This window comes from Sitodiplosis mosellana, unplaced genomic scaffold (genome assembly GCF_009176505.1).
Source record: "Sitodiplosis mosellana isolate CC-2019 unplaced genomic scaffold, AAFC_SMos_1.0 Smas_scaffold_6226, whole genome shotgun sequence".
Classification (NCBI taxonomy): Eukaryota; Metazoa; Arthropoda; class Insecta; order Diptera; family Cecidomyiidae; genus Sitodiplosis; species Sitodiplosis mosellana.
Window position 1 is genome coordinate 19,916,942 of NW_022601467.1, and position 21,591 is coordinate 19,938,532.

Consider the following 21,591-nt stretch of genomic DNA (forward strand, 5'->3'; position numbering starts at 1 on the left):
TCGAGAGTTTCAAAGACTGTTTTTCAGTATGTGTGTGTGTGGCAAAGCGTCGGATGCATTTACGAACAGCCCAGAGTTTATCAACCAGATTGGATCTTCGTGCGATGCCAAGAGAAATACTCATAACTGCAATATTAACTGGACCGTTCTCGTTTAAATACACAAACACACATATGGCATGTGGCTTTACATTCACTCTTATATTCATTCGGTTCAGTGACCAATTCATAATCAAATAATGCCAAAGGGTTTCCATTCGGATCACCCGAAAGAAGTGAGCACAGCAAACGACAACACCAACACCGAATGTAAATGCTAAATCTAAACAATGCGCCGAGCCAAGGCGAAAAGAGAAGAGGAAGCAACGAAAAAAAAAACGCACACGAATGGGGGAAAAAACAAGAACCATTGTTTATTTTGGTTAACGAGAATTCGAAATCTTTGATTACCAAAACTCCATATTGAAGAATTGAATGAGTGTTTGTCCGATTGCTTTGATGTTATCTACTCCTTGAATTTGATTCACTCAAACGACGATTTCATTATTTTTCGTACAAATTGATTGCAATCACACAATTCGGGCAACTCCTTCCATACTCAACGGACGTGTACAGTGTACACATGCATACGCATTTAATAAGTGTAATAGCATCATGTGTGTGCGTGTAACTAATTCAACCGAACTCCATATCCAAAATGCTATACATTACACGAAGGGGACTCTGAGTCGTATACACACATATCCCTTGAGCCACCAAATCAAAATTATTGTACATATTTCAATTAAATTGATGTAAAAACACATAAATATGTTTGTTTCTTCCTCTATCGAACGAGGTTTCGATGCTGTGTGTTATGCCCAATAAACAGATGAATTCGGTACACCACACATCATCATACACGCAAATAAATAAATAAAAACCCATTGAGTTTGCTTGCAATTTATTTTTCATGCTCGACTGAATGCTGTGGCTCTCTATCCTTGTCTGCTTCTCACTCTCTCTATGTCTCTTCTCTTTTTTTACGCAAAACTGACTAAACGAAAACGGAAGTATCCGAAATGTTCATTTTCATGAGTTCAAACGATACACATATCGAAGGAAAGCGCACAAGATTATGAACTTGTTCGATTTTTATGCGCAACTCTCTCTCTCTGTGTCTCCCTCTGTTTATTCTTGCTCTGTGCAATTCCATTTCAAAAAATAATGTCGCTTTGCTGTTTGCTCGCCAGATGTACACAACATTGAAAATAATCCACATAAGACACTTACACGCGTCGAGGTAATAAAAACTATATTATCAGCAATAATCTGCATTATGCTTTTTTAAAATTGTCATCATCCATTGTCGAATGCACTCAGTTGAAATGAAGTCCCGAAGCTTGCGTATTCTGCACTTTTCACCATGTGCCACACATCTCCCTTTCTCGCTCAATCGCTTCCATGCTCTGAGCACTGTTGTTTCGTCTTCGTCGCCACTGTTCAGTTTTATTTTCATTTTTTTTTCCATTTCATTTTAAAGGAATGGCCAAACATTTTCAAATACGACTGCAATAAACATATTTAAACGGAGGGATGCTGCTGTATACTGTGGATCTGTAACGGTTTCACAACATTTTGTATGCTCGAGGGAGAATTACATGCATACTTTTAAATATAATTGGCATAGATGGTTTTATTTAACGATGATATGTGCTGAAAACTAGCGATAGCCTTGAATGAAAATGAGTCTTGGCTCAGAGTAGAACTGAACAGAGTAGCATTAAAAAAACAGATATGTAGAACGGGAGTGAATATCATATCCAAAGGAATATCAAGCTACTTGCCAGTGGTGAGAAATCCCATGCGATTAGGAAAATGGCAATGAAAATATTATTGTTTCAGTCAATGGTGTCACCATAGAAATGCACAAACGCACAGAGCATATATTGATGACATAAATTGGGGTGCGTACACAAAATCATCGTCATTCCATTCTATTTGGGTCGGGTATGTTTTTTTCGCTGCTACTGCTTCCAACTGCTCTATTTTACGCTTTGCTCGCGATTTCAACACAACTTCAAATTTACATAAATTACTTAAACATAACACAAATTTTTCCTTTGGTTTCATATTCCATTTGTTTGAGGCGTACGAGTGCCGCTTTTTTCCCATTTCGGGATTTCATCTCAAGTGAAAATGATTCATCTTGTTGTTGGGTTCCTTGCTTTTGAAGTTGTCTGGCACGTATGCTAAATTCCCAAACAAATGTAGTTAGAAATCAAATAAACCAAAAAAATGTTCGAGCTATGCAAATTCCGACCGCATATTTTGCACATGTGAACGAATGCACAAGCACATCCATTCATTTGCACAGCAAAAATGCAACAAATTTATGGCAAACATTTATAGTGAACAGCTTTCGTCGACAAAAATGCAATCACGCACAGCAAATATTTTAAATGAGGAGACGAAACGCATAAGTACGATCATTGAATCAAAATAACACGTTGAAAACGATTTGCGATTATCCAATTCGTTACTGTGTGGATAAGTATAATGTGTTGTATTAAGCGGAGAAATTTTATTATTTGGTAATACTTGTCAATGAGTGCGATGAGCCGACCTAATTCCATGACACTCAAACGATAGCATTTTTTTAGGAGGTGTTGCGAATAAAATGCACTTCAAAAATGATACATTTCCGCTATTAATACAGCTGCCCCTACGTCATTTGTGCGACGCGGTGTTTATACACATTTTGCGTAGGACAAAGACAAATGCAGATGACGAGCTCATAAAAATTACGTGAAAATGATGATGGATGCCATTTAATGACGTAAATAGCATTAATCCAAAACATTATCATTGTTCGGGTTCAAACCGTATTTATCAAAACTGAACTGGCTGCCACGGTCCACAATCAAATGGAACAAAACACTGAGTACACGGCCGAGAAAAACGAACGAACGAACGCAAATGATAATGATGATTACGGTGATATCGGCTTAAAATCCCTTAATATTATAAACGAAAAATCGTATGTTTCTTCTTCTCTCGCTCAGTTCGCATTTGGTATTTTAAAAAAAAACATAGCCGGAGGTGAGCGTTTCGTGAATTGCGAGCATCGCCATTACCATTCGCCACTCACAGTAAGTGAAATATTTGGGAGTAAGGTGGTTTGGTTTCGATGTGCGTCGAACAATGTGCTCAACCTCTTTCCATTCACAACTTTTTTTGCCGAAAAATAAGGATTTTGTTTTGTGTGCATATATTTCAGTCGTAATAGCAAACAGCAAATCTGTATAGCTAAATATCAACCCCATGGAATTGAATCCGCGAAGCGTGCACACGCTCCGAGCAATTAGAAGCGAATGGTTCGGCGTTTACATAACCCACGGATATGATTAACGACAGTAATGTCGAACAGACGCGTTCTTGCAAACACACATACATACACACACAGACACATTCGCACCGTTATCGCAAGCGGGAAGCAACATTGAATTAATCCTACGTCGAATATGCATTTTGACATTGAACTCCCCTCCCCCAACCGTTGCCGTGTCGATATTCTTTATCCATGTGCCTGCATTCTTAAATCAACGTGATTATTTCGGTATTTCCAAAGGTCTTTTTGTTTAGCCGTCGCATGTTTAATTTTGTTCTAGATATTCTATCATCATCGTGTCTGATGGGCTGCATGTTATCATTTGTTTGAATCAGCACACAGCACCAAGCAAAAACACTGGTAAATAGATTTTGTCATCCCCTTCGATGGCGTTCGAAACGGTTGCTTCGTCTAGGCATGGGGTGAAATAAGAGTGAGACATACACGCACACCACACGCTTATGTGTTGCATTTTGGAATTAAGTCATAATCGTAATCATTATTCAATCTTGGCTTTATTGCATCGTCAACACCGAGAGCATCATCAATGTGATGCATTTGGAAAAATAATCGCTTATTTTTTGTTTTCGTTCCACATCGGAAATTAATCTCTTGATACATTGATGTGCTTTGAGCACCGTCGGCTCCTTTTGTCTCGACTCTTTGAAAATCAATTTTTAATCAATGTGGCGAAAAAAAATCATCACATCCAAATGAATACGAGGAAATACAATTTCATTTGAGTGTTCTCTAATGCAAAGCGTATGACGAAGCAATTATGCATTCGTCTAATGAACGGTCGCAATCAAGCCACTCGTTTTCCCTTTGCCATTCTCATTCGCCCCATTCCACCTGTGCCAACAACCAACGAATAAAAATCGAAACAGGCAACAACTACTTATCTATGGAGCGAGTGAGCGCTCGCGCGCACATTGATGGTGTCTAAATTATTTCCTCTGGGGAGAAAGAAAATTGTGGAAAATGTAATCCGATTTGCGTTTTTTTCCCTCTCTTCTCTTCTATACCGTTCATCGATTATAATCGCTGGTTTGGAAAAGAGATAGCTTTCTCTCATTCACTTGGCAATTGAGTCGTCGGCAAAAGTGATACGAATGCGAGACACGAGGAATTAGACTGATGTGACTGACTGGCTGGTCTGGTGACCAGCAGCCGATCAAATCGTTATTGGATTAGAACCAAAGTCAACACTAGCCAACGTTGCCATCGGGCCAATGGTTTATCATTAAGCCGCGCTCTTTGATCCCGCCAATTTTTTTCTCTCTTCCTTTCTTCATTTACATCGATTCACTTTCGAACGCACCGCAAACTGTAGTTAGAGAATGCTTTTTTCCAGCCCGAAACTGTTTGAATAGCATCGTCATTGTGTGTATATCGATCTCTTTTGTTTCGAAGCATTCTTGTACACTGCACAATATATCTTGTATGGATCCTAATAACGAAATCCATTTGTTGGTTTTTTACATGATTTTATTTTCTGGTTTTTGTTCTGAAAAAAAAAACAATTCTCCAAAGGCAGGCGACTACAAATATTTTTGTTGTTTATTTTATAAAATGAGAGAGAGATTTGATGGAAACGAAAAAACCACTCATTTTCGGCTGAATTGTGATCGGCTGTTTCCCCCGGCAACGAGCGGCTCGCCAAATAAGCACTCATCGGAAAGAGAACGAGAGAGAGATAAAAACGCGCATGTCATCATTTTAACAATGACTCACATAACATTCGCTCACATTAAATTAAGTTCAAAAGTTAAAGTGGCGTTAATTTGTATTTCATTTTAATTAAGCATCCTTTAGTTGATGTATTTTTTGCGGTCGTCACATCGACATCTTTTGCTGATATAGCGTTTCATTTGTGTGTGCGTATGTGTGTGTCTGCATTTTGCACAACCGATTCACAATTTAAACATATTTTGATTAAATCATACTGAATGTCAACACGACAGAAAAAAACAGCAAATGACATAATATGCTAAATACACGCACAGAAAAGAATGCCGCTTTACAGAATAATAATTTTTTTTATTATTATTATTCGAGCATTATGATAATTAACACTCGAAAAGCATTTCAAAGTGATTCGACAATATGAATAAAATATTTTTGAATGCAGCACAGCACCCGATATGGGAGGCAAAGCAGCATGTACATTTCTGTTTTTGTTTTTGCAAATGCTCAACGCTAGAGAAAAAGCTGTCAATTGGGAGAGATAAGCCATAATTACCTCATGTGACGCGTAAATGTTTTTATTCCCTTTTGAAATTGACAAGTCCTTTTTGCTCTCTCTCTCTCTCTCTCTCTCTCTCTCTCTCTCTCTCTCTCTCTCTCTCTCTCTCTCTCCCTCTCTCTCTCTCTCTCTCTCTGCTGTGTATAGCCTGCAGATGTCTTTGATCAGATAAATCACCGTACTCTCAGCACACAATCCTTTAATAATCCTCTGTTCATCACTTTTTTAAACGCAAGGGAGTGCAGAAAAAAAGCACAAACATACATATAAAAATCATAGGGTTTCCTTCAGTTTGGTGTCTTGTTTTTTCTCTATTTATTTGTATGCGCCTTTTGCTTCTCTGTTTATGTGAGTGTGAAACCGCTGGGATTGTTAGCGCTGACTCTCTAACGTAACCAATTATTGCAAATATGTTTTTTTTTACTCTAAATATTCATAATTAAGACTTTACGAGTGGAACGGATATGTGGAAATGCGATTGCGGCGATAAATATGCAACTGCTAAATGCAAGAGAGCGTGAGTAGCAGAATCTATTGGTGTTTTACAGCCTTTAAAATTTATGACTTGCCACAGAAACGTACATTTGTTTCGGCACTTTTCATTTAATTGCAGTTTAGATGCAGGGAAAAAAAACAACAAACACATTGCAAATGGCATGTATCGCAAGCGCAACAATAATATGCGCTCTTTATTTTCAAAATCAAACAAACAGTGCGACTGAGACTCGATACTTGAGCAAGTCTCGACAATTTCAGAATGGCGTTTCGTAATGAATGATAATAATGATTCCTCTTCGTATTTTCTGCGACTTACTGAAGATGTGCCACTTACATCTAATGACAAGAGATGTCTCTTATTCATTCATTCATTCTATACCCAAGATCTCTCTCTCTCTCTCTTGCTCCATCTCCATCCCGCTCTTCCTCGTTCTGTCCGTGTCGGTTGAGCTCGATGACAAACCAAGATGATGCAAACGCTTGCTGCTGTGCACTTTACGGTTGTAAAAGCTGTTGAAAACTTGCCTTGTCAAAGTTTTTCTCTTAATTTAATGTCCAAAACAGAATAATTTCCGAAATTGATAGCAGACGAAAAGCGAAGGGGAGAAAGAAAGAAAAAATAACACAAACAACAGACAAAGGTACCTATTGCGTACTCAAATTAAAAGTTACCTCTTGGAGCACCGCACAAAATTCGGCTTTAAAATTGCACTCGGCGTGTGTTGAATTGCTCCGTTTCCAGCTGAGAGCAGTTGAAAATGAGAGATAACAATTCGGTGAGCACAATTTGGATTAGTTTCAATTTTGTCTGTCATCGTGTCCCATTCTATCGCTTTCTCTCTCTCTCTCTCTCTCTCGCTCTCTCTCTCTCACTCGCTGTTCTTATCTCTCTGCCTGAAGTATGTTTTAGGGCGACAATTGTGAAAAACTTTTACTATTGTCGCCTGAATTATGAATCCAACTACGGAAACGAAACTGCGTCATATCGACACACAATGTGCTACAGTTAACATTAACAATAATTCAAGTTGGTGTGCACTTGTTCACGCGTGTATACACCCAAACTTCGGCTCCCATTTTCGATAATATTGTGCTCGTATTTTTGCATTGTGTGTTTACTGCAAATCGGTGTGAAAGAGAGAGAGAGAGAGAGAGAGAGGAGGAGGAGACAAACACACGAATAGACAGAGAAACAGTACGAAAAGTGCAAGTATAACTTTGCTTTTGGAACAATATTACTGCAATTTTCATCACTACTTCTTTTTTTTATTCATGGAAACATTTTCAATGGATCATCTTCAAAAGAATCCTTAACTTATTTTCGACGATAAAAAAAAGTAACAACAACAACAACCAAGACATTCTCAGCGTAAGCAATTTATTCAAGAGCAGTGCTTCGTATGTTATTATTTATGCTTTGGTATAGAATGTTCGCAAACAGTTTTTAGTTATGGTTAGAAACACGGCGTCAGTTCGCACAAAAAAAATTTCGATAGTTTTTTTTTGTATTCTTTTTCAATCAAAAATATGTCGACACTTTATAAGGCATTGCGATTTCGAAAGATTAAAATACATAGAATTCCATTGATGATGTGTCATGACAATCTGTCTTATGCCTATCAAACATTCAATTTCCCACTTGTGCGACTGTTTTTAATGTGAATCTCTCATTTCCACTATAATCACTTGGAATAATCAATTGGAAATGACAATCTAATTGAACGACTGTGTCAAGATAATGTGCAAGTGTGTATGTTCATAGAGCAACAGTTTTAATTGCCTTTGGCAGAGGTCACAAATGGCATAATAAGCACATACCGAAATGCACCTAATCTAATTGGGTCAATGCGTGTTTCAATGATTTAAATGGGAAACCTTGGTTGACTCATGTCACCTTTTCCGCTATACTTGATGTTGACACATTTTCTTTGCACACACTGTTTTACAAGTGACACAGTCAGTCATGGTGTTTGAACATTGAACAAACATCAACCAACCATGCTGCATCTTTGCGGTACATTTTGATAAACATAATCATACTTTTCGATTAAATGTCTCTTCGCATAAAAATGCACATGTTATCTAACTCTCGCTCTCATTCTAACTATATGGCGCGGTGTGTGTGTGTGTATAGATGTGTTTGAGCAAGTGCTCAAATGCGACCGTATCATCAAAAGTATTACCATTAAGCACCTCTCGCATTCAGCATGTGAAATCGTGCATTGGCATCAACATATAACATTGGACTGCTTACAAAAACGTCTATAAAATTGACAAAATCGTCTAATGAAATGACAAAAACGTCTATGACAAAACCATCTAAAAATGTAACAAAATCGTCTAAATTTTTTTCCAAAATATGACAAAATCATCTAAAATTCTGACAATTTTTTTTGTGACAAAATCCGTATTAAAAGTGACAAAATCGTCTAAATTTGCAATTTCCGAAAAAAGTGACAAAAACATCTAAAAACCTCCAAAATCGTCTATAGACAAAACGCGTTTTAAAAATGAAAAAATCGTCTAAATTCGCAATTTCGAAAAAAGTGACAAAAACGTCTATGGACAAACAACCCATTAAAAATGACAAAATCATCTACATTCACCAATTTTTTTGAAAAATGGTTTCAAACTCGTTTTTATTTTCACAAATTCGTATAATTGTATATTTATGAGAAAATGTTTGTTCAAAATATCAATTCCCCCTTTTTGCTCGACTGAAACTCAATGAATGGAGCGCAGAACTTAATGCTTATTGTTAAAATAAATTCTAATTGACACAAATTGACTACTGCATACGCTGGAGGGAGTTTCGCAGCCTATTGATGACATTCGGTGCGAGCGTTCATTCCTTGCGAATCGATTCAGCGTCATTCAATGCACCGAGTGTCAAACTTCTGGATATTATCATAAGAAACTGCCCGTCATTACATCGTTTGGCATTGATACAATTCCAACTACAACAAGGAATATTTGATGGTTCCAACCACTTCTTTCCGCACATCGAAATACTTCAGTAGTTTAGTATTTTCGGAATAAAAATTTGCAATGGTGAATGTAGATGATTTTGTCATTTTTAATACGCGTTTTGTCCATAGACGATTTCGGAGGTTTTTAGACGATTTTGTCACTTTTTTCGGAAATTGCAAATTTAGACGATTTTGTCACTTTTAATACGTGTTTTGTCCATAGACGATTTTGGAGGTTTTTAGATGTTTTTGTCATTTTTTTCGGAAATTGCAAATTTAGACGATTTTGTCTTTTTTAATAACGATTTTGTCACAAAAACAATTGTCAGAATTTTAGATGATTTTGTCATAAAATATAGACGAATTTGTAAAAAAAAGTGACAATTTTTCAGTAGACGATTTTGTCAATTTTATAGACGATTTTGTCATTTTTATAGACGAAATTCTATTTAACCATAACATTGGGCCGTGTGCTTTTCCACTTTGCATGATATTATGAAGCGAACACACCAGCAGCATTTACACACACATACACTTATACTTACACATAAACACGTTCCATCCGTAAAATCGAACTGTAAGCGATAAAATTACTGGCCCGTGGGATGGATGCGTATTAACAGGAAGTAACGTTTTCCATTGCAATGCAAGAAACTCTCATGAGAAAAGAGATAGCGTACCGAGCCATACTAATTAATGGCTCTATGCCGCACTATCGAAAATTGTTAAGAACGCGAAATAATTCTGCACGGCGATCGAAATTTATATCGCAAAAATTGTGGTGCCAGTGGTGGTGGTGGTAATGGTGGTTTTTTGCAACTGCATGTTTTTCCATTAATGCTGCAGATCCACTTTTATCTCTTACGAATGGATAAATGCAAATATTCAAATTTATCGCAAACATAAATAGTGAATGGGAATTTTAGTGTTTGCGAGCTTTATTTGCCACAATTTGACCCAATTTATTGCCTGATATACATATATTTCCTTTTTTTCCCTTCGTTCGTTCTATTGCAAATGAATGAATAATGAAAATGATGCAGCAGTTATTATACGTTCTATTCACTGAGGACAAACTCATTCGAAAGAAAAAACTCCATTCATTTTGAGTTCTATTGTGCAATTTTCAATCATTCAAATCACGGGCCCAATTTCAACATTTCCAATCGAAATAGCATTTGCATTAAAAAACCAAAATCGGCCAGCCACAAGAGCCAACTCAATCTTTTGAACGGTGTTGCAATAATAATTTGATCGATTATGCTCTGTTTGCTATTGCTGGCTGAAAACCATAATTAAATCATAACGATTCGATTTGTGAACCATAATTTTGGCCCGAACAATTCACTATAATCATCATTCATTTATGAACTAATAACAATGACAAACCCTTCGATCCGTTGCCGTTACCGTATTGCTGCAACAGCCGAGTCGATCGATCGAATGAGCTTTTAAGCGGGCAGCAATTCTATTATCGCTTCGTACTCAATCAGTTACGACTGCTACCATTCGCAACCTGTGGCGAAATATAGTCCAAATATGAATTGCAGTAAATTATATGGGTCGAACCACTTTAATGAACATCATCCGTTCGTTTTGTTTTCGTCTTCTCAATTTGACTGGATTCGATGGAACGGATTTCCACTGGCATTTCTTTTATTTCTTTTTCTCTCGCTCTGGTGCACGCTCTTTCTGTATTTCGGCTTGGTGCGCGAGCAAGACAGAGCGAGTGAGACGGTTTGCATGCAATCAAAATAGACGAGAACGAACGCGTTCGTACATTCTCAAGCGACTAATGGAGCACGGAAACCGAATGAAATTGAATAATATCCGACATTCATGTATTTCGAGTGGCTATGACACATGCACTGCCATGTACTGGTGTGTGCGCTGCGATGGATATGGCGAATGCCATCATGCTACAATTGCCATATGCACATAGCGATCATAAATTCTGCTCCATTTCTTCACCACACCACACTAAAGCCAGCCACATCGTGATTTTGTGTGTTTTATTTTCTTGTTTATTTGGTCGACCCTTTTCTTTTACGCTATATCAATCCAGTCCAATGCCAATGGCTTCAATTCGTATCCGCTATGAAGTAAATGTACACACATACTCACACATATTATGGCTGATATGCGGCAAACTAAACTCAACGTCTTCGGTTCGTCTCATCGCACGTTGCACTTTATGCCAACATCCATTCGCTATACTTTGAGGATTTCATTTTGGGTTTTGTTTGTGTGTAATTCAAGAAATGGCTATAAAATATTGGTGACAGTAGTAAGGACGATGATCATGACTGAATCGATGAATGTTTACGACTTTGAGGTACAATGCCGATTAAATATGCAAAACCTTCTGTCAACCGAACCGACCGACTCGGGAAATACGAACGATAGTATCGAATGAAAAGAATGCACGCCATTGAATCGAATGGAATGGAATGAAACGGAATGGCATGGAAATCTTTCGTGCAAAGTGGTTTTGGTAAAGATAGAGATTTCCCCCGTCAAATGTCGACGCTGGTAGTTAAATGAAATTTTCAAAATGAATTACACGGATACGACCAATGTTGCCACGTTGCGGCACTGCATCGAATTCTCGCACTGAATTCATTCAATGCTTTCGAATTCTTCTGCACCTTTTTTCATTCCATTTCGGCTGTCATTGAAGACTTCAATCCAAGGGAAAATACATTATTCGCGCTAGATGAGCTTTCGCCGTTTGATTTTTGCATTTGTGGGCTGGTGTGTGCCACTTACCATGATGCTCTCGCTCTGTGTGTGTGTGTATTTCACTTCGTACGCAATTTTGAATAGCTGCACGTGTGTCTGCGACAAGAGCCATTCCCATTTGCCGCTGCCACATGCTTATAAATATGCAAATGCATTGTAATATCGGTGGTGCTACATTCGAAATGAAATTCATTAGAATTACCATAAATTTGATATTGTGTGTAATGTTTTAGATGATTTATTCGCTCTCGATTAGGACGTGCCTGCGATTGGTCGGTCGCATTCTTGATGGTATGATGCCGCCGTTGTCGTCATCGTCGTCGTCTCCCCATCGTTCGTGTCATATTCTATCAAATGGCACACAAAATGAGCAGCAAACACACAAAACACACCATCATACCCATTTCGAATGCAACACTTAGTCAAAGTGTGTGTCTCGGATCGCTTTTTCCTCCTCAATATGGAAACATAATTGCGTAAAGCTCAAACAATGCCAGCTAAAATAATATTTATTATGTTGAGTCTAAAAACTGAAATGCTAATGCCGAATCGTTTCTACGGACATGATCTGAGCATCAAAGGCTTAAGCGAACAACATGGGTTTCTCGTCAACAGTCAGCATTATTGGTTTCTGCTCATTTAATTGAGAAAAACAGTATTCAAACATCAAATTTTGAATTCAATGTGATGACGGAACCAATCAATACGCCTCCACGAAGTATGGGCCACCACCACCACTCACTAGATTTTGATTTGAGATAAAGAGATTCAACCGTCTGCATTTTATGAAACAAAAAAAGGGTGTGAAATTCAAATGTGTTTCAAAAGCAATTGACTTTGTTCCGCACAAAACTCCCGCATGTGGATGTGTGGCTCAGCAAGAAAAAGCAGCGCCCATTTAAATAACTCTAATCAATATGTATAGAGTGGTTTCTTTACGGTGTCATTTCCTGTACATTTATGGCTTTTTTGTGTCCTGCTGTAGGGAGGATGAACCATTTCATGACAAACTATAAAATTCGTCTTGATTCAATTACGACACGGTCCACACGGATCGCACACACGTTTTTACCATATATTTTGATGATGCCTTTTGTTCATCATCCAACATTTTTTTTTCTCGGTCGTCATCGTTGTTGTCCCGTAAATGCAAACACAACGGTTACGTCAAACGATTCGCAGGTCATAGCAAACACGTTAAAAATTTGCATTTTAAATTAAAGGGACACCACCACGCGTGCAACACATTAACGCTCAACAAAAAACAGTTAAAGGCTTTGCATAGATCATACACAACATTTTGAAATAAAATAAATGCCATCGGCTAATTTAATTTTCGACCTTGGTGATTCGCATTTCAGATTCAGAAGATCGAGAGTGTGAGGAGAGGGAAAAAACGGCAACGTTTGTTATTTAAAATGGCAAAAGCCGCTAGCAATGCACAAAAATTCAAATTTCATTACTAACATGTTTTGCATTTCATTGAAAATTTAATTAATTCCATTTTTTAACTGTGTTTTTTTTTTGTCTCTCTCGCAGCGATATCACGAGAAGATGGTGAGGACTCGAATCATCATCAGCATCAAATAAATCATTATAATCATTCATCATCATCGAAACGGATATGGAAACAGTCGTGGCACCAACATCGAAGTGGTCATAGCAACGAAGTACCATTTAACGGATACAATTCGGAGGAATATCTTGATAGACTAGAACCAAATGGTAACATACCAGCCAACAAATCCGATTTGGGTTATGGAAAACGTAAGTTTGACAAAACGATTTTTTTTTCTTTCTTTGACTTTTCCTTAACTTGCCTGGTGTTCCAAAATGTTTCGTGCGAAAACGAACAAAAACAAAAACTAAGGCAAAAACTAGAATTCCACAGTTTTTTCCGCCCAAAAATGTAACAAAAAAATTGCACGTTCGCAAGAATTAAAATCGCATTTCGCTTTCATGCGCCCGTCACACTTTTCAACGTTTTGGTTTTTCTTCAAAACTTGTTTGCCGTCGATATGGTTGTCGTTAGTATTTTGCTAAAAAAAAATTAAAGAGACAGAGAAAACAAAAACAACTAACACGAGTCTGGCCACATTACACACATTTGCTTGGATCTTTTTATTTGCAGAAATTGAGGTGTTTCCGCCTACGGCCAACGATATTAAAAACGTTGAACAACGAGGTACGTTTTTGGTTTTTTTCTTTTGTTCTTTTCCGTATCGTTTCATTTTGTCTTCTTTTACTGTTAATTTCCTTTAATTTTCAATTTCTCACTTAACTCGACTTTTATTATTCCATTCGGTTTGTTGTTGGAATTGTTGTGTCTTCTCTCTCTTTCTCCTGATTGTTGAGTTTTTGGAGTTATTTTTTATTCTTTGTCGTGCCTTCGTCTTTATTTTAGTTTGAAAATCGTGCCGTTCGAGTGAGTGTTCAATGGTTTTTGGTGTTATATTTTTTTCACTCTTTTTAACTCCTTAAAAAACTTAGTTTTTCCTTTAACTTGAACAGTAACAATGTGTGTGTATCATTTTTGTGTAAGTTTTTGCGCGTGTTGAACAAGTGTTGTCAAGTTGTATACCATTTTTCACGTTAATTTAAGTCCTCCTCCACAAATTCACTTACACTCAAAAGCACAATCGCAAAATAATTGAGCACTAAATTCCATCTAATTGAACTTGATGTAGCTTCAAGCACAAAGGTGCGAATCATTATGTCGAAACTTAGGCAAACAAACAAGAAGAACAACCAATTTCAAGCAAATTATAATACAGAAAAAAAACGGGCTGAGTGTATGTGTATCGACACGATTCCAATCAACGCAATCTCATATTTCCATTTTGCTTCACTTCATAATTCGATGTGCATCATATCGAGAACGTTCGATTCGATTTTACATTGTTGTTGCGATGACAGTGACAACAACGCGTACGATTGCACGTGCAAATCGCACGGGGGTTACTCGGTTTTCTCAAAGAGTTGCGCTTCGGTTTTTCTTGTACTTTGCATCAGCTTGAGTTTTACGTTCTCCATGCTCCGATTGTACCAGTGATTTTCATTCGATCTGATAGCCATATGGAAATATTGTGCTGGTGAGGTTTTGGGTTTTGTCTGTGTTTACCATCAAATTTGTTCGAGTATTATATTCAATGAATATGTAAATATGATTGTGTGCACTTTCTTCTCTCCGAAGCATTCAAAGCATTCCGAATGGAACTTTAGCTAACTGCGTAAAAAGAATTGTGTTTGCCATCGATAGTATCTGCATTAGAGTGGTGTGTTTTTTCTTTTCCTTTCTCGTTTTCCCAGGTGTTAAAATTTACCGTCAATATTTGCACTCGCACCGATAACCGATTCATCTTTCTCTCGATAGTTTGACTATTTGTTACGCTTGAATTTCTAATACTTATAAAAATACTTTTCTCATCATAAAAATCGAATCATTTTCTTATAGCCCATTTTTCTCTATCTCTATCTCTTGAGACGATAATCGATTTTCAATTCACATAACCGTTATTGATTTCGCATGCGAACAATTTCAGCGTAACGCATCCGTATTCATTCAGTTTGAAAATCTAATTGGTCACCCCAAAAGAAAACTTGGTTCGAGTAATTTTCCTTTCCACATTCAATGGAAATTCTTCTAAATTGAATCCATCCCTTCGCATTTCACATCGCAACAATATAATTTGCAATGAACTCACTTGAGAGATTTATTTTGTGAATGGACATAAAAAAGACGAAGAGAAAAGCATAACGGAAAGAAAATATTGATATTTCAATTGTGGGCGGTGTTATGCCATCCCAACGGAAGTACTGTGTGTATTTTTCTTTCGATGGTGGCACTCATTCGATGACATAATAAATAGAACGATTACAATTTCCCAGAATAAATAGCCGTAAAAATTGAATCTTCCTGTGACCCGGCTCTCCGCATAATTTTTTTTTTCCACTTCTTTTCCCCCTTATTCCAAGTGACTCTGAACTCGCTCCTCCATCAACGATGGCATCCGATGTATCGCATCGCATCGAATGATCACAAAAAGAATTGCGACGAAAACGAAAGCCCTAGTAACACGTTAACTGATTGACATAAACTTTCCATAAAACAGGCATAACCGTTATCATAAAAATTGAATTACTTTCCCCACAAGGAGCAAAGCCGAATAAAAAAAAGAGAGATTCATTCAACAATTTCAGAAAGTGATACGAACGAAAAATCCATTACCCATATAATAAAGAGATCAAATAGAAGGAATCATCGGAACAATTTCCAGTCAAGTCTATTTGGTGTGTTGTGCGGCATGTTTTCGCTTTCGTCGTGAGAGATTTTTTCTCTCTCATCGCTGTTAAAATCGAGAAAATAGGAAATCCAGCTGCTGAAATTTTGTAGCATTGGATTTGAATAGAATGGAGGAGAATGCAAAGCTTTTCTTTTGACATTGCGAGTTAAGAATGATGTGGTGGATGATTTCGTGCGCTTATTCGAAAATCTGTGATGATAAAAATGACGTTGCATTGACGAAATGAAGCGAAGCACACATCAATTTCGACAATTTATGGATGCGATTCCAGTGCGTGTGAATAAGATATTAATGTTCATTTCATGTCCGTGCTCCATTCGAGTACGTGATCCATGACGCAAACGATAATCGTGCTAAATAGAAATAAATATGGGAATGCGCACAAATAAACGCATCGTCAGTTGAAAGAGCACTGACAGAATACGGTGTGTGTGTGTGTGTGTGTAGTGTGTGTGTGTGTGTGTGTGTGTGTGTAGTGTGTGTGTGTGTGTGTAGTGTGGACATAAAATATGATTCGTTCGCAATATTCAAAATGTGGATGTGCTCCAGTGCAGGCGCTTCCTAGTTTTACATTATAAGCGAAAAATTGTTTGACCAAACTCTGGGAAAATAATTCAATTTAATTTGCCTCCTGAAAGTGGCTGTGAATGTGTTTTCCCAAATTACAAAGTTGTTGTTAACATAAATTATTGTACACACACACTCACACACAATGTTTGGAGCCCGGATCGAGCCGTATACACGCATTTCGCACATATCCCCATGCACCTGTCTTAGCTGATTTACACAAACTCCGTATCGATGTTTGAATTTTGCGCTCGTATTTCCTTTGTTTTTTGAATCTATCCCATTTAACAAACATAATCAATCAACTCCGCCACGGGCGCAAAAATAACCACATAAAACACACTGAAATTAGATAATGACCAGCCGAAATGTTGGTGGCCACATTTTAGTGGCTAACGAACGGGCAACAAGAGATATATAAACTGCGCATATCCTCGATATTTACGCGACTTCGTATTATATTTCACGTAATTGTTTATATTCGATTCGGCAAACATAAAATGGTTGTGCGTAGAGAGAACGTGTCGCATCCACATCACATGGAACACGGAATGCTTCGAGACCGGCGTTCATATATCAAAGTAAAATCCAATGATCATATTTCACCCTTCAGGCCGATAAATTGGATCATATAATAACGATAAATCGAAAAAGTGTGAGTAAATATTTAAACGGGGACGACAATCAAATCTTCCCTCTCTGCCCAATGAATGGCCGAAGAATGTGGATAATAAATATGCGCTATTGCTACATTGTCGACGTAGGCAGCGAAACGAAAGTAATGAAACAATTGGTCGATTCAAAAACTTGTTGGTTCATTTGATTGAAAACCAAAGTTTTCTTATAACCTAATATTTTTGCATCTGTTGCCCCTTGTTTCTGTTCACCACTTTCTTTCCCTTCCGTTTTATTGATTCATTTTTCGAGCTCAATTTTAAGATAATGAACCGTATCAAAAACCCAAACTTTTCATCGTTTCTTGCTCCGCAATTTTCAAATTCGAAACCCTTTATGATAGCCATAAATTGTTTTCCATATATCCCTTGCCTATTTGATCAAATGGCCGACGATAAAAACCACTGTCGCTTTTAAATTACAATGCTCCCGTTCGAACTCGACAATATCAAAATTTCATTGTTTTATTCGAAACCAGTCGGAGAGATTAATGTTTGTTTTCACGCAAAATATCTATCATTTTAACCTTAGCCGATTTCATGATAACTAGTGAATTGCCGGATTCATAGATAATCCCGCAGTCAGGGTAGTGTATAAAATGCTTTATTCCGTCAATGGATCGACTACCCTTCTCAACCAATAAGTAAATCGAAGTTGATGGCAAGCCAACGGAAAAATAAACTTTCCCCAAAAGTATACCGATCCATCTAAGTGGCCGCCCCAGAATAAGACACAGTCATTTCGCTTTCATATAGTTACATTTGCTTGGTTTTGACATATACACTAATATATCTAATAGCTGTTGTGGCTTTATCTGTCTTCTTGGCTGACAGCATTTCAAGCGCTCGAAAAAGCCAGTCTAACACCAGAGCTCTCTCTATCTCTCTCTCTCTCCCTCAAACATCAAACATACACACAGAAAATCGCCCCAAACAAAATGATTAATAATTTTTTCGTTTTGGATTATGTCTCTCTTTATTCAACTCAGTGATAATCGAGGGGAGCAATCGCCCTTCTATCGACGATTGCCACAAAATCTGATAAATTTATTTATATATAGAAATCGAATATGTTTGTTTTCAACCCAGCGATAATATTTCAATGAAAAACTGATTCAACCCTATACATGGTTGGTAACATGTTTGAACGTATGTGCAATCAGTCACCGAATCAAAACGGTTTGACACAGCAACGCGCTAACGGGAAGCGATTGTAAGAAATGTAGAAAATCAAACGAACGTGGTGGAAACGAAGACGTTAAAGGGAACAACGCCTGGCACATGCCGCCTATCAAATTTCTAATTAAAAAAGTTTTTCGGTTCGTTTTTTCCTCAGCATTTTTGCTTATGTGTTCTTGGAAAACACGATTTAATTGGATATCATTGATTGCTAGCTCGGAAAAAGCTAGCTCTTGACTAAAAGCATTAACGTGCCTATTTTCAGGTCGTAGCAAAGAATGTAATTTGAATCGATGCAGTGGAACTTGATTGCTTACCGAAAATTCTTTATTGAATTTTTTTTTTCTTGTGTTTGTGAATTTAAAAGCTCCAAAACTCCAAATCATCTAACATTTATCGAAATGGCTGCATTTTTATATTCATTTATATTGTCTCTACTAAACAAAAAAAAAACAATAACAACAAACTCCATTCCAATCTGATGTGTGTGCTTTTCTGTCATGGGGATCCATCATTTGATCCATACGTATTTCTTTTCAATCGACGATAAAACTAAACGAACAAAAAAAAAAATTATATATCTAGATGAGACGAACGACGAACAAAACAATCATCTTCCGCCGAATGCCGAACAAGCCAATAAACCAGAAGGTATGTGATTTAGATGTTTAAGACTAACATAAAACAGCGAAAGAAACCAATCCAAAGCCATTCACTCGTCGTAACCAGTTCAATTCACACAAAACTATTAAGTCGTCAACATGGATATATACGCACGTTTATCAAAGTTCCAACTACGTTCTGATTTATGGAAGCATCTAACTACTACTGGAAACGGTTCTGGAGAGAAGATTCATTTGTAACTTCAGAGAATGGTTTCTTATTGCTTGAGATGTTTGTTTGTACTGAACACACTCCAAGTTGCACCATTGAGCTGTGCACATTTCACAACCGATACTATATCAATTTAAATCCGTATTGTACACGAGAATTTCATAAGAGACGACGATGCTCTAAATAATGCAATATATATTTTCAACTGATTAATGGCTCATTTCTCATTCTCACCACTTTCTTTTATGCTGCATCTTCAATATTTCTTGTGCTTGCGGCGCGCACTCGAGCAGTGGCACTGTGAATTTATAATGTCGGCATTTATTCGTCGGATCTGGACTTGCCGCTTGCCGTTCATAAGTAAGTGGCACACGAATGCGTGCGAAACATGCACACCACCAACATCAAATTGCATAAGCAACGCCAAAGCACGAAGATACCATAGCCATGTTGGTGTGTTGCTGCTATAATTCTCGTTTCAGTTTTAATTGCATCTACGTATTATACTTTGTATTTGGGTAGATTTTGGCACATTGAAATGCAAACCATTGCCACAATCATCGCAATTTATGCAACTCTCGCTGCAATCCCAGTTGCATAAACGCACGAATACGATACGATCTGAAACGGCAAATGATCATTTATTGCATGCATATTAAAGAAAGTGTACAGAGGCTGAGAAAATCGGGCGCTTGAGTGCTGTGCATGAGTGTGTGACGACGGATTTGGTGAAACAGTTGGCACAAGGTGTGAATGTAATTAGAATTGCTGTTTCATGATACATTGATATGGTTTTGGTGTTGTGTGGTGCAAAACTGCAAGTGATGATACCGCAAGCCGGAGAGAAGGCGAACTCATTCGATATCCGGGGCTGTGTTATATGCAGGCAGAATATTTGCCATACACATAGCACAACATAGCACAAAATAGGCCATAACTTGTACAAAATGTGTTTTTTTCTCTCTCTCTCTCTCTCTCTCTCTCTCTCTCTCTCTCTCTCTCTCTCTCTCTCTCTCTCTCTCTCTCTCTCTCTCTCTCTCTCTCTCTCTCTCTCTCTCTCTCTCTCTCTCTCTCTCTCTCTCTCTCTCTCGTAGCCTTGTGAATGTTAATAATCTGCTTACAAATTCATATTAATTTGAATTTAATTTTAAACAGCAGCATTATATCGCTCGAACACGTACGTCCAAACATGAAAAACAGGCAAAATGATGAAGCCAGCGAGAAAAAGGATAAAATAAAACGAGCACCGACTCACACACACACACTCACAAACAATGTGCTTGTTATCGTACATGTTTTAGTTTCCACAAGGTCCTTTTAAATCAATTAAATCATGTGATCTCCAGTTAAATATTTCCAAGCAAATGGTTGGTATCACAAGAGTAAACTTCATTTAAAATGACTCAAGACATGTGTAATTTTCCGAGCAGTGGCGGTGGCAGCGGGTCAGGTTTACCATATTTTGCCCTCGAAAAACTTTTGTGCATGTCAAATGACGTGAAATCCGATTCGCAAGCAATCCACACATAAATTAAACAACATGTTCGCATCCCATTCGAAATGCAGCAATACACGATGATTTTACATCTTAAATTGGGAGCATTTAAGTTGTTTGTGGAAGTTTTACTTTTGGGGTTTTGCATCGAGAAGAAGAGCCAACAAGAAAAATCGAACCCATCTCAACGTGGAAATGTGTGGTGTTTGGCAAACTTTTGCAAAAGCTGAATGAAAAGCTCAAGCGGGATATTGTGTTTGTTTGTTGGCGTTGTTATTAGTGTTGTTTCTGTTGGTACACACAGACGACTTGATTTAATTGCGTTCTAAAAAAACCGATCTTCTTGTAAGAGAGTACAAGAAAGAGTAATTACAAAATTTCATAAATGTTGTTTCATCTTGTCTAAATGCAGAGTAATAAGCTTGGTTCATAAAGTCAGTTCAAGCATAAACAAGCCACTTCTTTTTCTCCTAAGCAAACAAGCAAAAAGAAACCGTTGATGCGGCAGCATCCACTGTGTTTGATAACCAGTGGACACAGCTCGTAATTCCCTTGCTTGTTCGGGCACATATGAAATGAATGTACCTCGAAAGCACCGCAACAATCACCAGCACCAGTCTTCGATATTCAAAGGAATATTCGGGGTAAATAAACTGAAGGAAAAACAGACAAAGACCAAAAAAACATAAAGATCTAACGAAAAGAAGAAGAGGTA

At 37.5% G+C, this 21,591-nt stretch overlaps 1 protein-coding gene across 9 annotated transcripts in view; it reads left to right on the forward strand.

The window, feature by feature from the left end:
- Window positions 1-21,591, forward strand: part of LOC129578795 (cyclin-dependent kinase 14) — a 175,253-nt gene that overhangs the window by 105,830 nt on the left and 47,832 nt on the right. For 6 of the 9 annotated variants that reach the window (XM_055467919.1, XM_055467924.1, XM_055467922.1 and 3 more), the window contains 3 exons: window positions 13,363-13,590; window positions 13,955-14,008; window positions 19,133-19,198. In XM_055467919.1, the coding sequence (XP_055323894.1) occupies window positions 13,363-13,590; window positions 13,955-14,008; window positions 19,133-19,198 (348 nt within the window). The remainder of the gene's footprint in view (window positions 1-13,362; window positions 13,591-13,954; window positions 14,009-19,132; window positions 19,199-21,591) is intronic. The other 3 variants (XM_055467921.1, XM_055467920.1, XM_055467926.1) reach the window with 3 other exon arrangements.